The 27525-nt window shown below is 55.5% G+C and overlaps 2 protein-coding genes across 3 annotated transcripts in view; one reads left to right on the top strand and one right to left on the bottom strand.

Moving 5' to 3' along the window:
* Positions 1-829: 829 nt before the first annotated feature.
* Positions 830-25582, top strand: RGMA (repulsive guidance molecule BMP co-receptor a). Of its 2 annotated transcripts, none has more exons than XM_035335496.1 (4): positions 830-1133; positions 7438-7553; positions 19487-19998; positions 22399-25582. In XM_035335496.1, the coding sequence occupies exons 1-4, from the start codon at positions 1120-1122 to the stop codon at positions 23107-23109; spliced, it is 1353 nt and encodes a 450-aa protein (XP_035191387.1). In that variant the 5' UTR covers positions 830-1119; the 3' UTR covers positions 23110-25582. The 2 variants fall into 2 exon arrangements, with proteins under 2 accessions (XP_035191387.1, XP_035191388.1); XM_035335497.1 differs by lacking the exon at positions 830-1133 and adding an exon at positions 7196-7214.
* The window catches only part of CHD2 (chromodomain helicase DNA binding protein 2), an 83907-nt gene continuing 72992 nt past the window's right edge, over positions 16611-27525 (bottom strand). The window contains exon 41 of the transcript XR_004753481.1: positions 16611-16621. The gene's annotated coding sequence lies outside the window, so the exon portion shown is untranslated. The remainder of the gene's footprint in view (positions 16622-27525) is intronic.

The raw sequence follows: 27525 nt of genomic DNA, 5'->3' as shown, positions 1-27525 counted from the left end.
CCCTCCTCAAGCCTGAGCTGTACGGGCACATTTTGCCTTCGCTGCTGACTTAATCAAGCAGCAGAGAGCTGCTGTGTGCGCTGCAATTGTTGTCTCTTACGCTGGGAAAAAAAAAAAAGAAAGAGAGAGAGAAAGGGGAGAAAGAAACACTTTCCAAAGGGCTGCTATTATCCACGCACTACGGCAACAGCATATTTAGCACGTTTGTGGCTCTGGGGCTGCAGTAATTAATTGCATGTCTGACACTCCGGCTGGCACAGCCTTGCACCCGGAGCTTTCCTAGAAACGTAGGCACCCTGGCACCCATGCAGGACAAACCCAGCCCCCCCCCCCCCCCCCAGACCTCCATGGGAGCTGGGTGCCCACCCCAGGCTCACCCCAATGGGTTGGGGGGGCTGCAGAGCATCCTTTTCCCTGCCCAGACCCCAGCCCTCCCCTCAACCCCTCATTAACAGAAAACTGCTCTCAATCACCATAGAGGGGTATCCCCCTAAGCCCCCCCATATCCCTCCTTCCCCTCCACACCCCCCAGTGCAGGTGGAGCATCCCCCCCCTTCCAAGGCAGGGGGAACCATGCAAACCTCCCTGTTCCTCCCCCAGCCCCTCTGCCTGCCCAGGGGGTGCCAGAGGGGGGTATTCAGCAGGGACCTCCCCATCTCCCCCTCCTCTCCACCCTGGGGGTGGCAGCTCCTGCCCTCCCTCCCCGGCTGCCTGCTGCCAAGATGCTGCTCCTAGTGCAGAGAGGGAAGGAGGGAGGAGGGAAGAAGGGAGGGAGGGAAAGAAGGAGGGAGGGAGGAGACCTCCCTATCTGGCTCTATCTCCTCCGCTGCCTCTCACATGCTCCGGGAGGGCGATGCGGCTCCCCGCGTCCCGCTGAGCGAGGCCCCGCTGCACCCCACCGGGGCTGCGCTGCCCAGGGCAGGGGGGGCCGCCCCCCCCCCTTCCCCTGCCACCTCTGCTCTTTGGGCTTTTTTTTATTATTATTTTATTTATTTATTTTTATTTTATTTTATTCCCTCCCCCCCACCTCTTCCTGGAGAATAATAATAATCATAATAATTAATAATAATAATAAACCACTGCTCCCTGCGCCAACCCCGCGGCGGGCTGGAGAGGCTGATGCGGCCGCTAAGGTAAGGGGGGGGGGGTCTTTGGGGGGCTGTGTGGGGCCCCCCCTGGCCGCATGCTGCCCCTGGCTCCCTGCATGGCCCTGGCTCCCGCGGTGGGTCCCGGCGAGGCCGCTGTCCTCCAGCTGCCTCCTCCTGCTGCCTCCGGTTTTATCCCCAAACCCGGCTCTTCTCCCTCTTGCTCCGAGCCCCGCATTTATCCACCCCGCTGATGGTTACCACCCAAACAGCTCCCTCCTGGGCTAAGCCCGGTGAATAACCCCTCGCAGACCACCGCTGCTAATTGGAAATATTTCCCCTTCCCCCAAACCCTCCCCAAATATTTTCCCCTTCCCGTTATAACGGGGCCGATCGCCGGCAGCAGCACGGGAGCGCTTCATTTGCGGAGCTCTCCCCCAAAGCCCTGGGGTCTCCAAGCTTCAGGGTGTGGGTTGGAGGGGGTGACAGCTGCCCAGATGTGGCCACATCCCTGCACAGGGCCAGCTGGAGCCCGGCTGGGCTTGCTCCAGCTGAACTGGCCCCGTCAAAAGCCCCAAAATCCCAGCTGGGAGCGGCGTAAAGCGGCAGGATGTAGCCCCGAGGCAGGACACTCCGGAGGCACCAGCCCGAGCGGCCCCTGTCGAGGCTTGCTTCCACCCCGGGACCTGCACGCTGCTCTTCCTAACCATTATGTACGTTTCGGGCGAGCGGGCTGCGTTTGCAAGACAGGTGCTTTTTGTTGTGGTGGTGGTTGGGAGGCAGGAGATGAAAGTTTGGTGTTGTTTTGATGTGATCCTTGATTGCTGCCTGTTGGAGTAATTGCATCGCAATTGCTCAGAGGTAGAATCAATTTCCCCAAATTGAGATTTTAATGGGAGCTCGCGAGCTGCTGTTATGTCATGTGGTTTAAGGCGGCGTTGGGTTGCATTTATTTTATAAACTGGATACTTTTGCAGGCGGCGCAGGGCTAACAGCACCACCCAGTGGGGCCCCAGCCGCCCCCAGCTGCTCCCCCGCCACAAAAGCTACCGCCCGGCCCAGCTTCATTTCTTCAAATACCTACAGAAGAGGTGGATTCCTTTTTTTTTTTTTTTTTTTTTTTTTGCTTTTTCCCCACAAGGAGCGTGTCTTTCCCAGATATTCAGGGAAATATTAAAAATCAGGCGGTGCCACTGTCACTTAGCATCTCATAACCGAGCGGCATCCCACGGGGGGCTGGATTGCTGGCCAGGAATCTGCAGAGGGGGACCTGGGCAAGGTGCTTGGGTTTCACATGGGCCCCTTCGAGCGCCCCTTTCTCAGCAGGCTGAAGGTGCAGATTTGCAGACGCTCGATGCTGTGCCCCACCTTTAATGGGGAGCCCCGGGACATGTCCTCAGCTGACCTGTCAGGTAGAGGGGCGGAATTAGGGAGCTGTGTTTGCGCTTTCTCAAGACTCCCGTAGTTCTTAAAAGCAGCAGAGAAAGACAAGGTTGCCTCGCTGTCCTGTTACACGGCCTGTTTCTGTCTCTGACGAATAACACCTAGATCTGGGTGCGAATCCTGCCCTGCTGTTTATTTTGGGGCGCCTGGGGTTTGCCCACCTTTCCTGCCGAGCTGACACGTGGCCATTCCAACTTGCTCTTGGGCACCTCCCAGCCTACCTTTTTTTGTTAGAGAGGAGCCCAGACGTGCAGGAGATACACTAGAGAGACAGTACCGGATATATTTACCCCAAACCAGAGGCCAGGCCAGGAAGAGAACTAAATCCATGGGAGGAGGAGGCCAGGCAGCACCCCAACAACACAGGAGGGCTGCCCTGCAGAGGAGTCCAACCCCACCAGGCTTTTGCAATGGGAAGAAACGAAGGAATGCCACCAGCCAAAAAAAAATGGACGTGATGACCTCGATCTGACTGAAAATATCCCTCCGTGTTCCACTTTCTGTTGTGGTGAGACGAGAAGCTTTCCTCCAGCCCATCTTCCCCTCGCCTTGTGCAGCCTGGTGACTTCGAGGTGACTTTGTGGCGCTTGGCGGAGCGAACCCAAAGCAGGATAAGCCCCGGCAACTTCAATTAGGGCCACTGTTAATTAGTCACTCTCAGCAGATGCGAAGTTGCAAGTCAACAGCATGCTGTTTCTCCTTTATTTATTGGTGCTACAAAGCCATATTTAATTCCACCTTCGACCCGCTGGCCTCTCTTTGCATTGGCAGCTCGGCGAGTCTAATGTTCACAGAGGCAGCTGTGGGCCGGTGGATTACCTCAGCCGGGCAACTCTTTTCTGCACTTTGCCACGCAGGAGCCGGCCAACCTGCAAAGCCCAGCCCATGCCACTTCCTTCGCCTGCCCCGTGAAGTCCCTGGGTGCTGGGGCAAGGTTTTGGTGAGAATTTGGGTCACCGGGCTCCTGGCTGCTGTTGCAGGCGTTGCAGAGCAGGGGCAGGTTGAAAGGGCACTGGGTTTAGACCCTTGCTTGGAAGCTTCAAGGTGCCCAGCTCAGGGAGAGCGTCAGTTCTGGCCATTAGCCAGGAAAACTGTGAAATGATAAAAGAAAATGGAAAAAAATAGTAAAGGGGAGGTCTTTAAAATGAGCTGCAGCATTGCCCAGCATCACAAACACAAAAGACGTGACTTACTACGGAAAGATGAAGGGTGGGTTTTTCGTTATTCTTGTTCTGAGGTTTTTTGCTCTAATAAGGGAATATTTCAGAACACAGGTGTTTGCTTTTACTTCCACGAGCATTTTGGAATGGGTTCTCAAACCTCCCCAGATAATCATTTGGGGGTTTCCACTACAAACTTCCCTTCCTCCTTTAGGGAGTGATTAGCTTTTTGCTGCTTAACCCAGGCACGTATCAACACCAAACATCTCAGGATTAGCTTCCTGCCCTGCTGATCACAGCTTACCCCAGCCAGGACACGAACAGCACCCGCTGGACACCCTGTCCCGAGGCAGAGATGGCAAAGGCATGCACGCTGCAGCTCTGTGGGGTTCATTGCATGGAGGGAAGTTCACGGGAGAGTCAGGAGCAGACCAGGAGTCCTCTAACTACTAGTTACACTCCTCAGAAATACCCATATTTACTATTTTAGCCATATAATTACAGGTATTGAATAATTCCATTAGGAAGGCAGCAAGGGGAGGCATCGCCTATAAACCTTAGGGTTCACATTAGGTGCATTCCTTCAGCCCCGCTGAAGCCCACAGACACGCACGGTGTGGCACGGGGCAGAGCGCCCTGGGAAAGGGTCAGAAAAGCCAAGTTCAGACCAGCGGTGCCAGCTGGGGATCCCTTGGGATCTGTGATGTCCCTGCAAATAGCCAGCAGGATGCTCTGGGCTCGCACTGGCTGCGATTTCCCCGTGCGTGGCACCTGGATGCTCAGAAGCTCGCACCCCTCCGTAACGAGGTGAAACGTGGGAACCGAGGTGTGGATGCCCAAGGATGTGCCTTTGCCCCTGAGCTGAGCCTCAGAGGTGTTTGCATTTCAGCGGCGGGTGGTTGCCCACATGCTGTTTGCAAGGAGCGCCGAGCCTCAATGCCGAGCCCCGTCCAGGCTCCACGAAGGAAAGCAGCAGGGGAAAATGGGATCAGTGCTCCCCAGTTCTCCAATTTCAGACTGAGACAGCCCCAACAGGCAAGGCAGAGATCCAAATTTTACTCAGCCTGCATTTCAGTGTGATTTTCAGCCCGGGTCTTTGGTTCAGCTATCAGAAAGGTGAAGGTTGTTTGAAAAACGTGGAACGGGGAGCAGGAGCTGCAGAAGCGCACCTTATTTGGGGCCCTTTCCTGCTCTGCAGTTACGGCTTGGACACATCTGTTGTTTTCTCCAGCGAAATCCGCTGCTTTGATCAGTGCCAAAAACAGCAATCCCATTTGCAATGCATGATGCAACTGAGCAAAATCAAGGAGCAATTGCCTTACGAACTGGAGCCAGGGGCACCGGCGCACGGCTGTGCAGCAGCGCACTTTTCCCTAAGCCAAAGGCAGAAGTTCCAACACGGATCTTATTTTAAAAATAATGCCTCAAACTGGATCCCAGCTCATCATTTCAATGTGTCAGCTTGCCACAAGACAGCAATACCAAAGGGGGGCTGTAGGTCAAACAACCCAACCAGCCTCGCGGCAGCTATTTAGCAGCTGGATTTGAAAAGTTGGCCATTCAGCCGGTTTGCGCCTTAAAAACAAATAGATCACGCTGTATGTCATCGGCCTGGGGAAGAGCAGGAGGGATATTTTCAAAGATCGAGCCGAAGGCAAGGCTTGCATTGCTGGAGGGTGGGGTGAGAGCAAGGGGAAGGGATTTGGGGTCTAAAGCCCCTTCCTCTGGCTTCCTCGCGGGCCCCCTCCAGCTCTGGCTGCCCACACAGCCCCTCGGCAGGCACTTCTTCTTGGGTGGTAGCAGCAGCTGGCAGGGCATGGACATATTTGCCCCTGTTTGACATCCCCCACAAAGAGGTGCTTGGGGTAGGCGTTCCTCCCACACTGCCTCTGCTACAGGTCTGGAAGCGGCCTGCCAGCTTTCATCTCCTGCCCGGCTCTGGCAGCGGTCCCGCACACAGAGCTCCCCCCGACTCCGGTGGACATCACCCGAGCGCAGCTGTAGGAGGATCAGGACCAAGACGGATCTCCCGTCAAGCAGGCAAGGCTTCAGGAGTTTTGGATCCCATCTGGGTCCCAGATGGAAAAGCTTCAGCAGTTTTAATTCCGGACAAAGCCCCAGCGAAGCACCTCCTTCATCTGTAGCGCTGGGGCTAGACGCACGGCGATGCTCCTTGGGCACCGGCCCCCGTCTCCTCTTCCTCAGCTCCCTTTGCAGGGATACCTCTTGTAGCTGAATCACGGGGGGGAAAGAACAAACTCCTCTTGGAGCTGTGAAGCTGCTGTCACGCCACGAAGCGTCCTTGAGGCAGAGAAGGGGATTTCCAAGGACAGCTGGAAGCAAGTCAAGGAGCACCCCTGGCCTCTGACACCCGCGGGAGGAAGGCCCGTTGTCAGAGGGGTGGCGGAGAGCAGCCGGCATCCTCTCCTCTTTGTATAACACGCCCGAGAGAAAGGAGATAAAACATCAGGATGGCGAGGGGGCACTCCATCAAAGGAGGCCTAATGATCTAAAACAAGGAAGTTAAAGCGCATTAATTAAAGCATATTACACCCGTGGGCACTCTCATCCAGCAGTGAAGTTGTCTTAGCTCGCTGTGGCTGAAGCATCCTTCAAGGGGAATTTTAAGCAGACCCAAGTGGGCTGCTCGGGGGGTGCTTCCCTCCTGGCTTCGCCTTTTGCTGGGTGGAGCAGAGCCCGGGGACGGCTGCAGGTCCGACCTGCTCGCCTCGTCCTGCTGTGGCATCGCAGGGGGTGGAAACGGGCAGGATTTTGCAGCCCGGCAGGCAAACACCCGTGTGCTCCCAGCTGCTGCTCCATCCATGTGGCCGGGGAGCAGGGAGGGGGCTCCCGGCACTGTCACCTGCTCCCCCCTGCCACAGGGAGACCCCCAGGACCACCGTATGGGTGTAGCCAGTGGGATTTGTGCCCCCCAACAGCAAAAGGATGGGCTGCACACCCAGGGCAAGGCCCTGCGTATCCTCTGCTTCAGCCAGCGGCTGGCTGGACAGGGGGGTCCCACCAGCTGTCCTCCCCGAGGGCTCCCAGATTTGCAGTTTCTGACCCATTTGGGGTTTTAAACCACCTGGAAGGGTCGTGAAAAGCTCGCACCCACCATGCAGGGTGGCACGGAGGAGCTGCGCGTGCCAGGGGAAGGGACACAGCCTCACCTTCCCCTCCCCAGCCTCCTGCCCTCCCCCTGCCTCAGTTTCCCTCCCCGCCCCACGCCGTAGACCCATGTCTCATTGTAGAGGAGCTGAAAAAAAATACACATACACCCACGGGGCGAGGGGGGGGGTTCTCCCCAAAATGGGTCTCCCCAGGGGGGTCTCCCGGTCCTCCTCCTCCCCTCCCCGGCCTCCCTCCCCGCGCTGCCTCCCATGGCCGCGGCACGGAGCCCGCCCCTTCCCCGCGGCCGGCGGCGCGCATTGGCAGGCGGCGGGGATGATGGATGCTCGGGGAGGGGACGGCAGGAGGAGGAGGAGGAGGAGGAGGAGGAGGAGGAGGAGGAGGAGGAAAAGGCTGGGTAATCTCGCAGTGCAGAGGCCACCGGAGCTGGGGCCGCCTGTCCCTGCATCGCTCCGCGGAGCCATGTGGGGCTTTTGATTTTTTTTTTTTCTTCCCCATTCCTTCTTTCGATTGATTTCTTTTTCCTTTTTTTTTTTTTTTTTTTTTTTTCCCTTTTCCTCTCTTCCCTTCTCCCCCCCCCTCCCCTTTTTTTTTTCTTCTTTTTTAAACTCTTCTTCCAGGGAGAGGATAGTGGTTAAAGCTCGAGCTGGATGGATGGGTATGGGGAGAGGGGCAGGATCCACAGCCCTGGGACTTTTCCAAATCCTCCCTGTCTTTCTCTGCATCTTCCCTTCAGGTAAGGAACGGCCTCGGTTTCAAGATTATTTCCCCGTATTTCTCGCAGACCTCGGACCTCCGGCTCAGTTCCCCTGCCCGTGGGCCTCTTTTCTCCCTCCCTCCCTTTGCAGCAGTTTGCCACATGTTGAAAATAAGCCGGGAGAGGGGGGGGCTCGGCTTTTGGTGTTCCCCCTGCCTCCTCCCCAAGCCTTGGCGGAGGCTGCTGCTCCTTGCCCTCACCTTCTTTGTCTCCCCGCTGCCTCCTCACGGGAAAGGAGACGGTCGGAAAAAAGAAAAAAAAAAAAAAAAGAAAAAGAAAAACAGAAAGAAAAAGGAGAAAATTAAAAGGGGGGGAAAAAGGGGGAAAAAAAAAAAAAGAAAGAAAGAAAAAGAGGGGAAAAAAAAAAAAAAGCCCCAGCCGAGGGGCTGGAAGTGACAGCGGCCGTCAGGCAGGTTCCGCCGTGCCCATCCCGGGGGTTCGATGAAGTTTGGGGCTGGGGGGAGGCAGATGAACGCCCCCGGTGCCAGATCTGTGGCCGTGCGCGCACCGCCGGGGTCTCGGAGCGGAGCCCCCCCGCTTTGCGCTCTGAAAGGAGCAAAGCGAAGAGGGGTTGAGGAGAAAAAGCGGGGGCTGCTCTGGGGGTTTGGGGCAGGATCGGGCCCGGAGGAAAGGGGGGCACAGCCCTAAGACCCCTCCGTGGGGCCGCGCTGCGCACCTGGGGCCGTGCGGCGAAGGATGCGCGGGGGGCGCGGAGCGCGGTGTCCCCCACCCCCCCGGCTCCTTCCCCGGCCTCTCTTGGGTTCTGCAGGCTTCGCACCGCGTTTTGGCTGGGAAAAAAAAAATAAAAAAAAAATTAAAAATCCCCCCTCCCTTGCCCTGGCCGAGGCGGGTGCAAGCAAATGGCTTGGGGGGCACCCAAGGCCCCCCCACCCGCCCGCGCCTTGCGCCTCTCGCTCGGCCCCCGGCCCGCATCCCCCGGTTGTTTGCATTGTGTCAGAAAAGGAGAGAATTTTAGAATTACAGCTGAAAACGCCATCTGTTTCCAATGAATCCCCCATAGTTTTTCACAATGTTTTTGGCAGATCTCTGCCTGCAAATTCCTTCAAGCCCTGAGTGCTTGTTTTTGTTGGGGGAGGGGAAGCCGAGTCCACAGAGGCGGATTTGTTCCTTCCCAAACTCTCCAGTTTCTTTACCTCCTTTCCCCCCCCCCCTTATTTTTTTTTCATTTGCAAAGAAGGGGGGAAAAAAGACCCGAGCGAAAGCAGGAGGGAGAAAGAAAAACCCTGGCGCTTCACCCTCCCGGTTTGTTTATCTTCTCGTTTTAGCCAAACTTTCCCTTTTTACATTTTTAACTCGCCCCTGCCTTTCTTTTGCATAACCGTAGGTGCAGCAGTCTTGCACACACATGCAGCAAATAAATAAAGAGCTGCTCTACGCCCTTCCTCCCCCTTCTCCTTCCTAGCCCAGATGCAGGAAAGCAAACCCAGCCTGCTTAGCACAGAGCTGCCCCCAGCCCCAACCCTGCTGAAACCCCAATCTGGGGGGGAAAAAACCCTCTTAGTGCACCCATAATGCCCTTTCCCGAGCAGTTGAGGCTGGGAGATTTACGGTGCAAGAAAGAACTTGATAGGCGATCTGGCTGCCTGCTTTGTTTGATTCTCCCTTCAGCAGTCAAATAAGGTGCAAAGAACTGGCAAAACGGGGCGATCCGGAGCCGGCGGGAGCGGGGCGCAGACGGAGCCGGGGCTGCCCGTGTGCGCTGCTGGGGGGCTCGCTGCCAGTTTTGGAGCTGGGAAGATAGGGAGAGGGGGATGCTTCCCTGAAGCTTCCTTCACTTTTTTTTTTTTTTTTTTGCTCCGATGTGTGAGTTTGTGGGGTTTCACCAGCACCCCAAAGAGGCGGCGTGGCCCCAAGGAAGCTTCACGGCCCCCCCAAAAACCCAAGCTGACAGGGGCTGCACGAGGCAGCCCACGCGGGGCCCGGCGTGTTGGATCAGTGTCTGGCCGAGTCCTGCCCTATTTATTTATTTGCTTAACCCCCCCCTACGCGCACAGCCCGGGCCGGATTCCCGCTTGTGCTGCTTTCACACCAACAGCTTTGCCCCGGTCTCGGCGCCGAGCACCCTTGGGTGGTCCCCCCCTGGGGTCGGGGTGAGCGGTGGGCACCTGGGGATGTCCCAGGGTGGTCAGCTGTCCCCTGCCAGTGCCTCCCAGCTGGGGCTGCACCGAGTTCTCTTGTAAATCCTTTTGTACCTAGCTAGCAAAACCCTTCTGAAAACCAGGCTTCAGGCTTTGCTCTCCCCCTCGTCCTCTGGCTGGCTTCAGCTTTCCCGGGTTGTGGCTCACCTTGGCTGATTTGCCTGCAACACGCTGCTGCCTCTAAACAAATGGGGTTTTCTGCCCTTGGTCCATCCAGGCGAGGTGGCCGATTCCCAGTAAGGACCCGGCCCTACTGGAGGTGTGCAGGATAGGTTATAAACACCTTTTGTCTCGGAGGCAGGGAGGGATGGGATCGCAGCGTTAAGCCGAAATCGAGGAGGGGGGCTCGGAGGCGGCTGAAAGCAGCTCCCCTCCAACAGGGCCGGGAGGATGGCGCCTGTGCGGGACGTTGTCAGGGCAGGGAAAGGAGGGAGGGATTCAAACGTAAACCTGGAAATATTTTGGCTTCCCTGTTTTGCTGCTCGCTGCTCTCGTACTTGGAACAGGGAGTCCTCTGCGACTGCCAGCCAGGCTCGGCATGGGGCTGAGCGCAGGCGCTGGGCTTTTAACGCGGGTGGGGTGGACGCCTTGCTTTTTGTCCCAGAAAGCACTTTACTGAGATCCCAGGCCCTTGCTTGCTGGGAACTGGGGGGTATCAGGCGTGACTTCGGGTTTACAATGGCAGCAGCCAAGGTTTCTCCTTCTGTGCGGCCTAAGCAGCTGCGCCGAGATGGGTGCGCGCGTGAAAGCACTCTCAGAGCTGTGCAGCTCTAAAAACTTCCTGACCCCGGGCTTTGCTGGGGCTCTGCACCAACCTGCTGTCCCCGGAGAGCCGGGCCACAGTGGCAGTGAGCTCTGTGGGCTCCCCTCGTGCTCAGCCCAGGAACCACCCATAGCTGTGCCCCCCCCAGCTCCCTGGGGGTGAGCAAAAAATAAATAAATCGAAAATGAGGGTGTTTGGCCCGGTTGGATAGGTGTCCTGGGGTGCTGCTGGGTTTGGTTTGCTTTGCCTGTTGCAGCAGATGCCAAACGTGGAATAAGGGGCAGCAATGGGGAGTGTGGGAACCCAGGCCCCAAAGAGCAATCGGGGTCCCAAGTAGTTTGAAGGAGGCTCGGTGGCCTCAGAGCAGACCCGGAGGGATGTGTGCTGGGGCCGCGGGGAAGGATGGGGGATGCTCGGAGACGCAGCTGTGATGGGGCAGGTGAGGGGGAGCCTTTTCCTGGCTGTCCTGGCAGATCCTGTCCCCATGCTGCAGGTCAGGAGGGAGCTGTTGGGGGCATGGCCCTGCGTGGCACCAGGAGCATGCTTCCAAGGGGAGAGCCTCTAAATGCCGTTAAAAAGCCTTGCAACCTGCACTTGGCAACTGCTGGGATTAAAAGAGCTCCCATCACCACCAAGACATTTATTCCCTTGTCCGTGAGCTCTCAAAATAACAGGGCGTTCGATTGCAGCCTGGAGATTGCTTTGCACTCAAGTGCAGCCGGGCTGAGTAAATCACTGCTTCACCAGCTGAAATTCCTGCAGCAAGGGGGAGAATTGAATTATGTCCAACTGCAAAACCAGATGCCATCCCCTAGATGAAGTCATAGGGCTCTCGCTGCGGAGAACAAGCTGGCTCCTACACACACGCACCCTCTCAGGCACAGACTGAGCAGCTCTGTGCAATGGCCCAGCCGTGGTGCGCGGGGCCCAGAGCCCCTGGAGACACTGCAAGGACAGCGAGTCCTTCGGGGTGCTCTGCCAGCAGGGTGTTGAGGCCCCCTTTCCACTTCCTGAGCATCAAGGGGAGCTTGGACGTTGAGTTCCCAGCAAGCAGAGCTAGTCCTGAGTATAAGTGGGATTTTGTGGGTCGGGCAGAGAGCAAGCGTTGCTGGAACCCAAAGTATTTTCTGCTCCCTGGGCTTTCTCTCCTTCCCAGTCAGCTGTTGACTTTGGTCCCCAAAGCTCTAACAGCAACCTGTGGCAGTTTGGTTTCCTGACAAGCTATCTTTTTTCTTGCTCTGTGATGCTCCAGCCGGCCCTTTCTGAGGTGACGAGGACGTGTGGCAGGGACAGATCCTGGCGTTGGGCTTTGCAGTCCTTGGGGATGCGAGAGCACATCTCCGGCCTCCAAGGGATGGGAAGATGAGGCTGGGCAGCGGGGAGCAGCAGGACGGGAAGGGATTAGGCTGAAAGTTACTCTAAGTTACTTTTTCTCATAAAAGATCCATGCAGGCAGCTCGGTCCCTTTGCATCCCAAGCGTAGCCGCAGCGTTTGTTTGGGTGCCCACCTGGGCTTTGGGTAGACTCGCGGGGCCGTCACAGCTGCCGTGCCACCCCACGCCCTGCGCGCAAATCAACGCCTCCGACGGAGATGCCGCAATTTTTTTGGCAGGCGTTTAATTGTATAAATTTGCCTCATCCAGATTTATGTGCTCCGGGCTTTTCTCCATCTCCTCATTTTGTGTCTCATTTACCTCTGCGTTTGAAGGGTTGAAATTTCACAAGAGCACGGCGGGGATGATTATTCCTAGAGGGAATCCACACCTGTAAGCATAAAGCGCTTCCCTGGCAGCCCTGCTGCGGCCCGGGCGAGGAGGAGGAGGGCGAGGGACCCGCTGCCACACCTGGGGGGCCCGCGGGCACTGGTGGGTGGCAGCTGTGCCTTCAAACGCTTCTCAAAGGCACCCTGGGAAAACGGCTTCGGCGCAAGGTGCTGGAAACCCAAACCAGCCCCGGCTGTGGGGCCGCCAGCCCCGTGGGAGCCGTGCTGGAGGGCTGCCCCACCGCGGGGCTGGTGGCCGGTGGAGGTGGCCACGGGCTCCTTGTGCAGTGTCCGGGTACCGATGTCCCTTTTCTGGAGGGATGGGGACAGGTGGTGGTGGTGGAGGAAGCTGAGGGTGTTGCCTCGTGCAGGGGATGAGAAAAACATCTTGCTCCCCACTGGACTCGTCTTGAGTGAATCCCTGCATGGCCTCAGCGTCCTCACCTGTAAAATGGAGCACTGCCGAGGAGGCTTACACGCTCCCAGGAACGGTTGGTGCTGGGAGAGCAGCTGGGTCCTCCCAGGGAAGGCTCAGGTGGGCAGTCCTGGCACAGCTGAGCTCTACTTCCCATCCCGTGGTGAGCCGTGAAATTCATTGACATCCTTCTGCAGATGTAGACTCGAAGAAGGTTGTGTCTCTCCCTCCTCTTTCTCCATCCACCAGCTCTGAGTCTGCATCCATGGAGCAAAACCTCCCAACCCGCCACCACGACACCAGGCTGCTTCTTCAACAGCCGTGGCAAGGGCACTGCTGAAGCCTGAATCCCACTGCAAAGCTGAAGAGCAAAACGAGCCAACCTACAACTCTGTTGCTGTAAATGCTTGTCCTTCCTTCCAGTCCACTGTGCCTCCTGAACTCCTCAAGATTTGCTGATACCTCTCAGGGCAGCGCCTTCAGGTGCCCACGACCCTGGCTGAGAGCTCCAAGGCTCTGGTTGCTGCCCCCTCCAGTGGTTCCATCTCCCTGCGAGGGGATGCTGGGGTGAGCCTGGACGAGCGATGCTGGCCAGGCATCACCAGCAGCGTGGCCAGCAGGCTGGGGGGAGATGTATTTGTCCCTAAGCATGCCGTGTCTGCAGTAAGAGGACTCTGGGAGCCAAAAGAGCTGAGTAAGTGACAGGAGCGTCACGGGCTCCTTCAGCAGCATCCACCGCTTCGTGCCATGCCCGGCAAAGGCACTGACTCTGCTGTTTTCCTGCCCGTGCTTGCCCCGTGTCTCTGCGATGCCAGGAGAGGAGAGATGGGGGGCCATGAACTCAGCACCGAGGACACAAGGAAGGTGCTGCAGTGACAGAGACCAGAAAGCTCCTTCTGCGCCCTTTTGACATTACCTGGTGAGGCCTTTCCCCAGCATCCTCTTGAGCAAGACAAGGACTGGACTAAAAAAGAGACTGCAGATTGACCCAGAGCTCCGAGCACGCCCTTCACCTGCCTTTAGCACATCCTCAGCCTCTGCCAGCGGGCAGCGGGCGCGCAGAGCCCAAGCCCTGATGTGGAAGGTGCCCGCGCCGGGCCAACCTCCCCATGCCCAACGCCCTGCCAAATGGCAGCTCCAGCCCTTGGAGAGAGGCAGGTTTATTTTTCTCCTGCAGCTCCCTCCTCCTGGTCCTCCTCCCCCCGCTCCAGTGCAGCTGAAACCTGAGCTGATCCCTTTGCACATGGGTAATTTATTGGTCTATTGGGCTTTTCTTGATGGCAAATTGCATTGTCTTTCTTCCTGGGTTGAGGCTTTGGAGCAGTTTGCTGCATTCCTGCAGCTCTTTTCTCAGGGCTGATCTTTCACACCCCCTCTGAGCACAGTCAAATCAGTTTTATTGGGCCTCTTTGTTATGCAAACGAGGCAATAATAACCAGGCTATTATTCGGCGAGATTGGGTCTGATTAGCAGTTCAAAGGAGGTCGCTGGAAGAGCCCGGCCTGGCCAGCGAGGCTGGGGACAGGTCGTGGGGCTGGATGCGAGGGTGATGCCGCTCGTCCCCTTGCGTCTTACTTCAGGCTCCCCAAATCTTGCAGGATGAGGTTCCCTCAGCAGTGTTTTGAGGAGCGACCTGGTTTTTTTTTGTTTTTTTTTAACTCTTTTCCCATCGTTCTTTTGCGAGCGGTGGCCGGCCAGGGGCTGGAGCTGGTAGAAGTCGCTGGTATTTAGCACCTCCAAGAATCGTGCCTTTCCTACTGAGATGTCAGCATAAATCTGTTTATTTAGATTACTTAAATAAATATGTGTTTAGGAGCCTAAGTCTACGTGCTCAGATGTGAGGCCAAAGGTAATTATGTTTTACTGTGTTCTCCAAAAAAAAAAAACCTTTTACTGCATGTGTGAGGCTAGCACATCTACACCTCAATCCATGGATTTGGAAAAACGCAGGATGATGTATTTGCATCACATGTGGGTGATGAAATACTTTCCAGCCCGTTAGTAACCAGGAGGATATTAAACAACATCTCTTAGCAGTGAACGCTTTAAAATTAACAGGTCTGGTTAACATGCACCCAAGAGTCTTAAAAGGATTGGCTTTTGCTTACTGAAACTAATTTCCAGTAATTCTCATTGCTAGATAAATTACAGGGGAAGAGACGAATTGTTGGTTTTGTGCTGGTTTTCTGAACAAGCATGATTTGGGTAAATGAAATCCCGGTAACCTGACACCAGCCAAAGGGAAAATAGGGGGCACTGATAATTAGAAGGCTGTTAAAGTTTGGCTGTTAAAGTTGGATGCGTGCGTGTAGTCGGTCTGAACGCTTAATTTAATAGCGTGCAATCTAGCGGAGATGTGCTGTAGGGGAGCACAGCGTGGCTCTGACCGGCACCTCCAGACGTGGCCGCGTGCTGGGGCTGCCTGAAGGCTGGTTTCTTGGAGCAGGAAAGTGAGCTTTATGCGATGTGGAGAGAGAAAACTGTGATTTTTTGTGTGCCCGGGCAGGGACGAGCGCACGTCCCACGTCCGCAGCGCCCGTCGGGGCGGTGAATTTTGCAGAGAAACCTCCTGCCGTGGGGAAGGGAGGCAGCAGGCTGATTGTAGGGCTGGGCAAACACCTTCCAGTGGGAACTTAAAAGTGCAAACCGTTTAGCTTATCTGGAGAATTGACAAGTGACTTGATTGCAGTGTGTAAATATCTTTGCGGGGAAAGACACTGGGTACTAACGGACTTTTTACTGCTTTGGAGAAAATTGCTGGTTCTTTTTATGTCCTTACAATGAAGTCAGATAAAATCCACTTAGGACCAAGACCTGCGTTTTGTAGAGGTGATAAACTCCTGAAGCAGGGGCAGCCTTTCAGCCCTCGGTCACCTCAGGCTGCAGAAGTCCTTGGGGAGGTGCACTTGAACAAACACAGGCACCAGGCTACGTGCAGGCCGACTGTCATGGGCCAGGCGATTTAATGGTTTTCTTTTTTTTCTAACTCTAAACCTTCCCAAACTTGCAGCCTCCAGGTACCGAAGGAAATGTTGTACCTTGTTTGAGTGGCACCGAGTCCCCAAAAGGAGAAGCGCTGAGGCTGGGGAGGTGGCTGGGCTTACCAGGGGTTGAAGCCATGCGTCGGAGGCACCGCTCGGTTCCCGGGACAAAGGTCCCTTTGCTGTAGACCTGGGTGGCAGTGTCACCCAGCCACAAGAGCGTCACGCAGGTCCTGCAGAGCCTCGCTGGGTTCCTGGTTGAGAGGGGTTCGTTTCCGTGCGAAGTCATCTGTGGTTGAAAAACAGATCCATTGTGAGTAGATGGAAAATAGATTACGTGAAATTGAATAAACATCGCTCCTTGGCCCGGGTACAAATGAGCCTGCGCGGCTGTGCCAAAGCTGCTGCCAGGGGACATGGCACAGCGGGGAGCAGGGCACGTTCGCTTTCCTCTGAGGTAGCTTTTTACTGTGTCCACAGCACAGTGGGGCAGTGGTGGCAGCCACGTGGCTTAACCTGGCCGGGGCTGAGTCACGCAGGTGCCTGCGAGCCTGAGGTGCTGCACAATCGCCACATTGAGCAGGCAGGCACAGGAAGATCGAGGCTGTGCCAGCTGGTGACGGGAGCAAAGCCACACCGAGCCCAGCCTGTAAACCCCCGGCCACTCGACCCCCAGTCCCCATTCCCACCCCGCCATGGTGGGACGAGGAAGCCCCTTGTGCAGCCCCCCAAGGCTTTGCCAAACCACTGGGGCAATGGGAGAAGCATCCACAGGAAAGCACAGGCATGCGCGGCCCCGCTCACTCACCGCCCCTGCGCGCCGCCGCAGCACCTGGTTTGGAAATCTGGCCTTATATGGGGCCATGAGCGAAACAGCAAAAAAGGGACCGGTGCCAAAACCGGAGCGATAACATCTTAAAGAAGAACGCTCCCCCTTCAGGCCCAGGGAGGAAAGAGAGAGGCTTCCCTGCCCTCCTGGTTAATTTTTATATTTAAAAAAAAAAAAAACAGGACCTCATAAAGTCAGGAGTGACCCTTGGTGGTGTGGCAGTGTGGGATGCTTGGCGTGGGGATGCATTCGGCACCGGATACCAGGGGCAGTTCTGCAGCAGTGGCTGCCCAAGGAGTCACTGTCTGCTGTAGCCCTGTGGCCCCAGCTTCCTCTGTGGTGGTTTTGCAAAGGCACAGCTTGATGTCCCACCAGGAAGGTCATCATCAGGAGAAAAACCTCCGTCCCCTGCAGCACAGACAGCCTGCTCTGCGCGTAGGCTGGCACAGGTCATGGCTGCATCTCCCGATCCAAGTAAATGAAGTGTGCCCTTAAAGAGCAACAGGCTGTGGTTTTATTCCTGCTACAAATCCCATCAGAAGGGTTGGAGCATCCCACAGGCTGGGCAGGCTCTAGGCTGCCCTGCGCAGTGTGTCCTCGTGCCTTGCTGAGAGTGGAGCTGGCAGTCCTGCCCCACCAGGGACACGTCCTCCTGCTCCTCCTGGGGCCGTCCTGCTGCCACATCTGTCTGCAGGGGTGGTGCGCTGGGTTTTGTGCAGCCTCAGGGCACCCCCAAGAACTGCATTAGGTGTAACTGCTGGGAGAGCAAGGCTCCTGGGGCCACAGGTGGATGGGGCAGCCGGCAGTAGTAATATGAGTCACACTTCTGCACGCTCATTTAGTTGGTACCATCCACCTGGAGGGTCCTGGAGGATCTGCAAAGCCATACTTGGAGTCTCTCAGCAGAGATGCAATTTCCTTATTTCACACCCCAGTAAACCCACATCCATCCTGCTTGTGCTCCCCATGCCAGCAAACTGACTTGTTCCCATCACTCCAATGGTTTCACCAAAACCGTGGCATGCATGAGATTGCCTTCCTTAATACCACAGTTCTTCAGAGCAGCTGCCTCAAATACCCTCCTTTCCTTCTCCCTCTGCATTTAAGCACTGCGCTAGCTATAGTGGCCATGTGTGGACGTATATCTTTCAGAGCCAGGGTGCTTAGCACTGAGGATCCAGGCTTTTGTGTCTGGGTAACAAGCTGTTCCCAACCATCTCTCATCCAGGAAAAACCCTGAGTGATGCACTGCAAGTCAGCTGGCAGCGATTGCCCACTGATAAGCAACGGGTCCCTCATGCAAATCCAAACTCTCAGGGCTGAGAAGGGATGGATGCAAAATTATAAATTCCTCTAAACCTTGCCCATAAATGCAGAAGGCTTAGCAGAAATGCCAACCCCTGTCCCAGGTCAAAGGCTTGTTATCAGGTCACCTCCAGCTGATGGCAAGTGAAAGCAGGACACAAAGGTCTAAAGTCTTGCAGGTTTAAATTGGACGCTGCCAAGATGAAACAGCTCCTGGGTTCTCAGCACTGTTGCTAGCATCTGTGTTTATTAAGCATGTATTTTGAAACAGAGGAACCTGTCACCATTTCCTATTTGCACTTCAGTCTTCTTGGAAGGAGAGGGCAGACAGGCTTCCTTAAAGCTGGACTGCTGAATATTTTATAGCCTTGGTCTGCCCTTCTGATTTTCCAGCACCAACTATGTTTAGGTTTCCAGCACTGCAATGTTTGAAACCAAAACATACTGTTTTCCCTGCAACAACGCTGGGTTCTGTGACTTTCTCTTTAAAGAAATCTGAAGTTATTTTGGCACAGATACATTGCCAGCCTCCTTCTAAACAAATGCCGAGACAGGAATATACGTGTATGCCTGCACGAGGCACTGCAAAAGCATCTGGAAATGGTGGGGCTTTTTCTCTTGTTGCTCCACTGCCTTTTGTGCTCGATCCCATCCAGTCTCCAAGCCTTCTGAAGGGGTTGATTAAGAGGAGAGGAAGGAAAACACCATGAATTTTAAGTGGTGTGAGCCCGGGTTCACCCAGCAGGGCTCCAAATTGGCACAGGCAGAGAGCAGTGTCTGTGCGACATTCAATGGAGGCCATGTGCTTCTGCACAGCTGCTTTCAACTCTGCTCTAGGGAAGCCACACAGCCCTGGGGAATAGGCACTGGGGAGGGAAAAAAGCAAGAAAATAAAATTTCAGGATCCAAGTTTCCTTTGCTTTCCTCCGCCTTGCCAGCAAGTACTGAGCCTGATGGAGCTTTGCTGCCTTCGGCTTCTCCATCTGGAGGAAGGCGGGCGGGCGAGTGGGGAGGCTGGCACCCTGCACCCTGCCGTGCCGGTTTTTCTCCTCTGCGTCAGCCTCTTGTTCTCTCCCCATGGGCCGTGGCGGGGAACGGGCCTCCCGCCTTGTCCCTGGGCTCCCCGAGCACCCGTGGGGTGCAGCGCGCGGTGTCATGTGGGATACTCCAGGAGAGGGGCTCCCAGGGGTCACCCCATGCCCACAGAGGAGGGATAGGAAGGCATACAGATCTTTGCCACGGTGGAAATAAAGCTAAACACGCCGTAATTCACAGAGTTTTAAGTGTCAAGCCCTAAAAAGGCATAAAAAAATGCCACTGCATCTCTCACCACATTAATAACCCCATTCCATATCCCACCACATTAATGACCCGGCCTTATCTTGTTAATGAATACGTCCCATTCTTCCCCACCCTGGTTTTTCCCCCAGGAGCATTCATCTAAAGGCTGCTCACTCTTTCCCTTCTTGCCTTAAATTGGGGCAGATCCTGTTGGTTTCCTTAGCTTTGAGATCCTCGCATAAGAGCCGGGTCATGTGAGAGGGTCACATCTGCTGAGCGAGGTCACATCACGCGCTGCGGCCAACGTCAGGAGATTGGGCTGTTGGAGGGGGACACCAGCTTTTTGCTGGGGATAGAGTTGGTAACTCAAGTATTGACCACTTCGTGTTTTCCTCCCTGCTCCCTCCTTCCCCACAGTGACATCTCCATGCAAGATCCTCAAGTGCAACTCTGAGTTCTGGGCGGCCACGTCGGGCTCCCACCACCCGGGCGCGGAGGAGGCTCCCGAGTTCTGCACGGCGCTGCGTGCCTACGCACACTGCACCCGTCGCACCGCCCGCACCTGCAGGGGCGACCTGGCCTACCACTCGGCCGTGCATGGCATAGACGATCTCATGGTGCAGCACAACTGCTCCAAGGATGGCCCCACATCCCAACCCCGCCTCCGGACATTGCCCCCCGGGGACAGCCAGGAGCGCTCTGACAGCCCTGAAATCTGCCACTACGAGAAGAGCTTTCACAAACACTCAGCCACCCCCAACTATACGCACTGCGGGCTCTTCGGGGACCCCCACCTCAGGACTTTCACGGACACCTTCCAGACCTGCAAGGTGCAAGGGGCCTGGCCGCTCATAGACAATAACTACCTGAATGTCCAGGTCACCAACACGCCGGTGCTGCCTGGCTCCTCAGCCACCGCCACCAGCAAGGTGAGCCTTGGGCACAGCCTTGTGAGCAGGGTTGGAGGTGCTTTCACATACCCTTTCTTTCCACCATCAGTCTCTTCCACCATCTGCACATCTCCCTAGAGAGGATGAAAGTAGGTAGGAGCCCCTTCTGAACATGAGCATGTGGCCATAAAGGCCAGATGCCCATCCAGACTTCCTTCTTCTGTCCCGACTTGTATTTAAATGCTCACGGTTTCTTTCTGGGCATGCCCAGCCCCATCATGGTTATCAGGCTCAGATGCTGCAGTTCAGAAGGCAATCGTGGCCAAAAGAGGGGGATGGCAAATTAAAGAGGGCTCCCACCTGGGAGACTGCAGGTGCACAGACAGAACAGGAATGGTGGCAGCACTTAATGGAGGACACCTGAGATCCAAGCAGGGAGCTGATCTCCTCCAGCTGCCTTCCTGCTGCCCAGCTTGTATTGTCTCCTGGTTTGCAGCCAGATCGTGGCATTTTGCGGGGTACAGTCTGCTCTGGCAGTGCTCTGACAGCCTGAGTAAACATCCTGGAGGAACAGAGTGAACACTGAGAAAACCCAAGAGCAAACATGCTGTTGTGACACAGCAGGACTTGTGTGACACAGCCTCGGGTTCAAGAGAGACCTGCAGCTGAGATGCTGTCACATTGCCCTCTAAAGCTGAAGCTACTTCTTGTGCCAAACTATGGGAGGCTCAGGAGGAGGCATCTTGCTTTTGGCAGGTGCCCTGTCCCACAGTGCCTGGGAGACCTGCTCGACCCTGAGCTAGGGGAGAGCTGAGTAGCATGAGCAGGACAGGCCATGCAGTCCCCAGAGCCACCGCTTCTCAGCTCCGGCCGTGACCATTTCAGCCTGCGCTGGAGCTGACATTTTGGTTTTGACATGTCCCTAATAAACTTCCTTAGATATACCTGATGCTCTCAAGTCCTTACCTACCAAAGCATGTTAAAAACCTGCCAATGCCTTGCAAATAAGTCTGGCTTGAGGGAGATGGTCCCTTAAGGACACAGGGAACTACGATTTCTAGGCTGGAACCCGAGATCACCACTTTAATTGAGCCCTTTTTCTGCCTCACGGGCTTGTGGTAAGGAGAGATTAGTCATGAGATCTGCAGCACGAGCTATGGGAAGCATTACTGGGTCACTGCTAGAGGACCATGTGCTGCTGGAAAGGACAGGAGAAACACTCTTTGTGTTTCTGCTTGAGAGTCTCTGACCTTACCCTTACTCCTTCAGGCAAGATACAGGGCTGGACCCAGAAAAGGTCTCTGGGAGGAGTAGTGCAGCCTGAAGGCCAGGGCAAGGTGGTGCCTCAGGACATGGCTGAGGAGGGGACAGCAGGGCTGCCGTGGGGCTGGGAGTGTCTGTGTGCTGGGAGAGACATTGCCACGGCTCTGTTCCTGTTGGGAGCAGAAGAGCTGGAGCCACCACCGTGCTCAGCCCAGGCCTTGGGGTGCCTCCATTTTCTCCTTTGTACCCTGTCCTCGGCCTATCTGCCACGTGGCTGTGGGAGCTGCCTCTCCTTTGGCCCTGCCCTGCTCCCCACACAGCAGCTGGGTCTCAGTCTGCTCCTTTATGGGGGGTGTCCCCCTTCCCATTTCTCCCTCATGGAAAGAGGAGCAAACTCCATTTTCCTCCTCGTCAGGCCTTCTCCCCAAAGCCAAGGGAGGAGGAAGAGCTGTGAGGTGATTTCTTCAGCAAGGGACCCAGGTTTGAACCGGTTGATGGTAGGGAGGATGTTGGGCTCAATCTGCACCTGCATCCCTTCCAGGAGAGCCTGCCCACTTGAACATCCTGAATGCACGTGGGTCTTTGTGGTTGAGATAGAGCACAACATGGCCCGGGGGCCAGAGGAGAAGACCCTGTTTGGTTCACAAACAGGCAGGGAGGGGAGGAGGCTGGGCCTGTGGGATGTAAATACCATGGGAGCCAGAGAAGCTCCACCACCTACAGGAGTCAGGGCTCGTCCCCCTCTGCTGGCTGCCAGGCCCTGGAGGCAAGACGGCGCTGCGTGCACCGGCATGCCACCACAAGCCTGTGACTAGTGATACTCCAACCAGCCCCAGCTGCACGGGAGCTGCTGTGTTGGGCCTGCTGATAACAGCACAGATCCAGGTGGGACATCACCTCTAGGTCTTCCTCCACGCATGGTGTCCTCAGCTCAGAAGTAGGATGACCGTGTATAAGGGTCTAAAAGCTGGGGCAGCCACCTGTGGGTGTATAAAACTTGGGGCAGCTTCTTAGGAGGAAGTGTTTACCCATGAGGTGAAAGCCGTGCTACAAGCTGGATCGAGCAGACAGCTCCTCCACCTCCCACACTGATCCTGGTGGAGGCTGTGTGCTCTTGGGTGGTCAGCACTGGTTGTAACGCTCTGCCTTTTTTTCCTCCTTTCCTCCCCCCACCAGCTCACCATCATTTTCAAGAGCTTCCAGGAGTGCGTGGACCAGAAAGTGTACCAGGCAGAGATGGACGAGCTCCCCGCTGCCTTTGCTGACGGCTCCAAGAATGGTGGGGACAAGCACGGAGCCAACAGCCTGAAGATCACCGAGAAGGTCTCAGGTCAGCACATCGAGATCCAGGCAAAGTACATCGGCACCACCATCGTGGTGAGGCAGGTGGGCCGCTACCTCACCTTTGCTGTGCGCATGCCAGAGGAGGTGGTCAACGCCGTGGAGGACCGGGACAGTCAGGGCCTCTACCTGTGCCTCCGCGGTTGTCCGCTCAACCAACAGATTGACTTCCAGACCTTCCGCTCGGCTCAGGCCGCTGAGGGCCGCACTCGCAGGAAGGGGCCCAGCCTGCAAGCTCCCCCCGAGGCCTTCACGTACGAATCGGCCACAGCCAAGTGCAGGGAAAAGCTGCCCGTAGAGGACCTCTACTTCCAGTCCTGCGTCTTCGACCTCCTGACCACGGGGGACGTCAACTTCATGCTGGCTGCTTATTACGCCTTTGAGGACGTGAAGATGCTTCACTCCAACAAAGACAAATTGCACCTCTATGAAAGGACACGGGACCTAGCCCCAGGCAACACGGCTCCCTCGGGGCTCCCCCTGGCCCCTCCTGCCCTCTGGGTTGCACTGCTGTGTTTGAGTCAGTGTTGGCTGGGTTTGTTATAGAGGTTTGCTCCCTCGCACAGTGGGGAAAGGGGAGCAGGAGGAGATGAGGGACAAGACAGGAGTGCCGGATGAGGAGAGGTTGGATAGGGAATCCGGTGAGGAGTGAAAGGATCGTCTTCAGATCTCAGTCCCTCTCCAGCACCTGGTCCCCCTCAGCTCTTGTCCAGGAGGAACGTGATGCTCCCAGGACCAGTCGGGAGATTCTGCTGGACTGCACCTCGAGTGGTCCTTCCTCACCTCCCATCATCCTCATCCTCCTCCTCCCCGTAGTGTGGGTGCTGGGGATCCCCCACCTTCTTGCAAGGCACCCCTATGGTCCCGAGAATGCTCGTGGTGACTGTGATGTTGGCATGTGTGAACGTGGCTTTGTGTTAGGGAGCCGTGAGCATGACGGGGCTGGGCTCCGTTTTTTTGGGCTGTGCATATTCACACAGCCCCATCGCTGCAGGAGGCGATGCAAAGCAGCAGGTAGGGGCTGAAACGGTGGGGCTGGCCACAGAGAGGAACGAGGCATCTTCTGGGTGGAAGAGGACATGTTCCTCACGCTTTGGCATGTGTTCGCTGTGGTTCAAAGGGCATCTCCTATTTTAGCCACATCTTTCAGCTGATTTACTCCATAGTTCTATTTCTGGCTCCCTTGTCTCTGCCCGGACCCACTGAGGACTCTTGATTGCGACAGGAGAAACCTGGCCAGTATTCATGTGATTTCTTTAACTTCTGCCTGGTGATGGACAAGTTCCTTGTGCCATTTACTCCCCTAAAACTGGCAGTGGGGAGGCTGCTCAGTGGGAGACCCCCTCCGTACCCCCTCAAGCCCCACAACCCCTTGCCTGCCCATGGATCGGCCAGGTCCTGGAGCAGGAACATCCCTCTCTGTTTGTTTGCTGCTAGGTCTCTGCTCTGCTCCTCGTCCTGGGGCCGTGACTCACAACCCCATTGCAGACCCGTTGCACCTTAAGCCCTTCTGGGCTTGACTCTGGAATGGGGCAATGTTAGAAATCCAGCCAGGAAACAGGATGCAGCAGAGGACCCCCGCCCCCAACAACCCCCCAAATATCTGTTCCCTGCCTCAGAATCATTGATAATCTCCCTTCCCCACCACACTGTGCTGCCCAACCTCTTCCTTTCCATGTTCCTCTGTGGTTCACCTCATTGCTCACTGAACAAACAGCAAGACCACCTTTGGTCTGCATCTTGGAGACCTCTTTATGGATTTCCCCTCCTTTCCTCAGGGGGAATTTCCCAGAACTTAGCCCCAAAACATGTGTCACCCTTGGGGGAACCTCCTGCTCAAGGGAGGTCTCTGGGCATGACGAGACAAGCTAGCACCAAAAGAGGTGGAAATAGGCTACATTTGGCAGTCTGAACTGGTGCCAAGAGGCAGCCTGGTGTAAATACTCAGTGTGACTATTCATTGTGTCCTAACAGCTCTAGAGCTCCATTTGTAAAGCAGCAGAGAAATGCAAAATTGTGTCAATGGATGTAATTTATATTGTCTCTTTAATATATATAGAGCCCTGGCATTGATCTCGTGTGACTGTACAGATGAAGAGATGTAATTGGTTTTTAAGTGTTTAAGGAAAGAAAAGAAACAAACATACAAACAAAACAAACAAAAAAAAAAAAGATGTGTTTACTACTTTGCTCCTTGCTTTGTTTGCTGGTGCCCCAGGTATTCTGTTTCGGCAGATTTTAAAATAAGGATATCACAGTTTGGCAGCACTGAGGAGACCAACCACTGGACCACGGCATGGGACAGCTTGGCTTCCCAATGCACTAATTGCTCAGCCAGGCTGATTTGGACTTTCTGTTTCCCATATTAAGGAAAGATCCAAATATTTGTCTCTAGAAATTCAAAACCCAGGTTTTGAAAGCCTAAATTTCACACTGGCTATGGGGAAACATCTGTTTCTTGCCATATTACCCCACAGATAACAGCGACTGTGCAAAGCATCCCCTCTGAAGATATGCTGCTTCGGAAAAGTGGTCTCAGCTGGCCAAGCCACAGCACGCCAACAAGGCCATCCTTCCCATAAGACCCTCCTTTCCTATAAAGCAATCACCCTCTTACACATTTGCTGTGGCTCAGGGGTAATTTAAAGCCAAGAAAATTATATTTGATTACCACGTGGCTCAGTCCCATTGTCCAGGTGACTGCTCCAGTGGTGGTTGGCTGTCGTAGGGTGGTTGGGGTATCCCTATTTTAGAAGCAAACAGTGAAGCACTTTATTTTGGTTGTGTTTGACCCAGTTCTGGTTAAAGGTGAAGTGTGGCCAAGAAAGACCCGATACTTGGAAACAAAAGAAATACATAGGTAAAGGGGGGACATTATGAAAATGTCCCCCACCTCCTCCCTGTGTTCAGACCCACAGGAGTGTCACCACGTGTATATACTGTAAATTATTTATTGAGAGAAATGCAAGTAAAGTTTGAGTTTTTTTTTGACAATAAATTAGTGGGTCTTGTTTTGTTCCCGGTGTGTTGTGTGGTGCTGTTCACCACTCACTGCAATTGCTATCCCATTTCTGCATTCCCTCTGTAGCAGCTTGCTTCAGTCCAAAGACACTTTGACAGCTCATCTCTGTCCAAAAATTCTCATAATTTTGCTCTGGGGTTTTATTTATTTACAGCCAAATGAGAAAAGGGGATGGTGCGGAACAACTATAGCTAATAAACCATCTGAGCCTGCCTCTCTGGGCAATGAAAGGAGCCAAGCCAAGCAGGGTGCCATGGCCCTGCCCCTCCCTCATGCAGCACTCTTGGCCCCAGTGGGGTTTGTTAGTGCCCTCTGATGAGGGAAACCAAAACTGCACTTCTCTGGTTCATTTTCCTCTTTGAAAAGCTGACCGGCTCCCTGCTCCTGCAGCAGGGCCCAGGAGGCTGCAAAAGCGGGGTGGGACATGGGCATGGGCTGAAGACATGCACTATTTGGGTAAATTCGCACGACAACATCGAGAACCAGAGATCTGAGAGAGAAACACAACATTGCCCTCCATCAGAGCCTTGAACAGCTGGCAGGGGTTGGAAAGGGTATAGGAGGCAAACCCACACGCTCTGCCACCACTTGCACCAGCTCCCAAGAGCTCGCCAGGTGGGACAAGGTGCTGATGCCAGGGGTTGGTGCCCCCCGAGTGGCCGGGATGCTCCCATCCTTGCTGCTCCCGTGTGACACTGAAGCTTCCCCACGAGGTGAGCAGCAGCAGGAGGCACAGGACATGCAGGGACACCAAGCACAGGGGCAGCAGAGACCCTCCAAAGGTTCTTACTGGCTCTAGGTGAAGCTTGCAGCTGAAGCTCTGCAGCCAGAGGACACGGCCCTAACCCCTGTGGGCAGCTAAGGAGCTGCAAATGGGGCCGGGGCTATTCCTACAGGAGGGTCGTGCCAGCTCAGCTCCAGGCCTGTCCCATCCTACCCTTCTCCCATCCAAAGCATGCTGTCTCATGGGGAAAAGCTGCTCAGTTCCCACAGCCTGCTGCCACAGGCATGGTGTCAAGCCCTGTTTGGCTGTGCCTGCCCATCCCCATGCCCCAGGCCGGGGCCTCGGCTGCTCCGAGCTTCACGTCCCGCTGCTGGGGACGAGCAGGCCCACCACGGCCACCCACAGGCCTGGCAGCTCTTTGCACGCAGGTGGCTGCGACGAACCACAAGCACAAATATTGTTCAGCAAAATACGGCTTTTCTCTGGGAACCGGCTGCCCTCTAGAGGGTCCGCTCCGCCATGGCGTAAAGCGAAGCCGGCGCCTTCTCGGCCTCCCCGCCGCCATGAGGCAGGGCCGGGGGTCCTGCTCCCACAGCAGCCTGATGGCTTCGCTGGCCACTCTGGGCGACGGGTCCCCTTGCCGAGAAAAGCCAAGCGAGCTGGCAGGAGGCTAAAGACCAAGTTTTAGCCTGCATAGTGCAGACACAGCCTAGCCCCGGCCCTGTCCTGCCCAGCGCCATGGCTGTGTCCTCATGGAGGAGATGCTCCCGTGGGACCAACCGCGCGACTTGGTGATCCCTGTGGGTGTCCCTTCTAATTGGGGATATTCTGTTATCAGACCTGCCTGACTAGAAGATACAGGGGATTGTATCACACCAAGGGGTCATTTCTCCTTCAGCTTGCACAGGCACTCAAGATTTAAGCGTTTGCAGCATGGTGCTGGTATCCCCAGCATATGAGTGCCACACGTGTGCCCCCCATGCCCATATCCTTACCTGCCCCATTGCTCTGGCTTGCCAGGCCCGTGCTTCTCCACCTTTCCCATGGGCACCCCTGCGTAAGAGAGAAGTCAACGCTGAATTAAAAAGATCCCTGTCTTGGGTGCACTCACACCGCTGTGCTCCAGACAGGGACACCAGGACCAGCTCCCCATAGCCCTGCACACCAGGGCCTCCCCTCACTGAGCCCCCTCTCCCTGCCACAGCTGACAGCCCTC

The sequence above is a fragment of the Oxyura jamaicensis genome, chromosome 10, assembly GCF_011077185.1.
Source record: "Oxyura jamaicensis isolate SHBP4307 breed ruddy duck chromosome 10, BPBGC_Ojam_1.0, whole genome shotgun sequence".
NCBI classification, from domain to species: domain Eukaryota; kingdom Metazoa; phylum Chordata; class Aves; order Anseriformes; family Anatidae; genus Oxyura; species Oxyura jamaicensis.
Note: the sequence above shows the minus strand (reverse complement) of the source record. Positions and strands in the feature narration are given on the sequence as shown.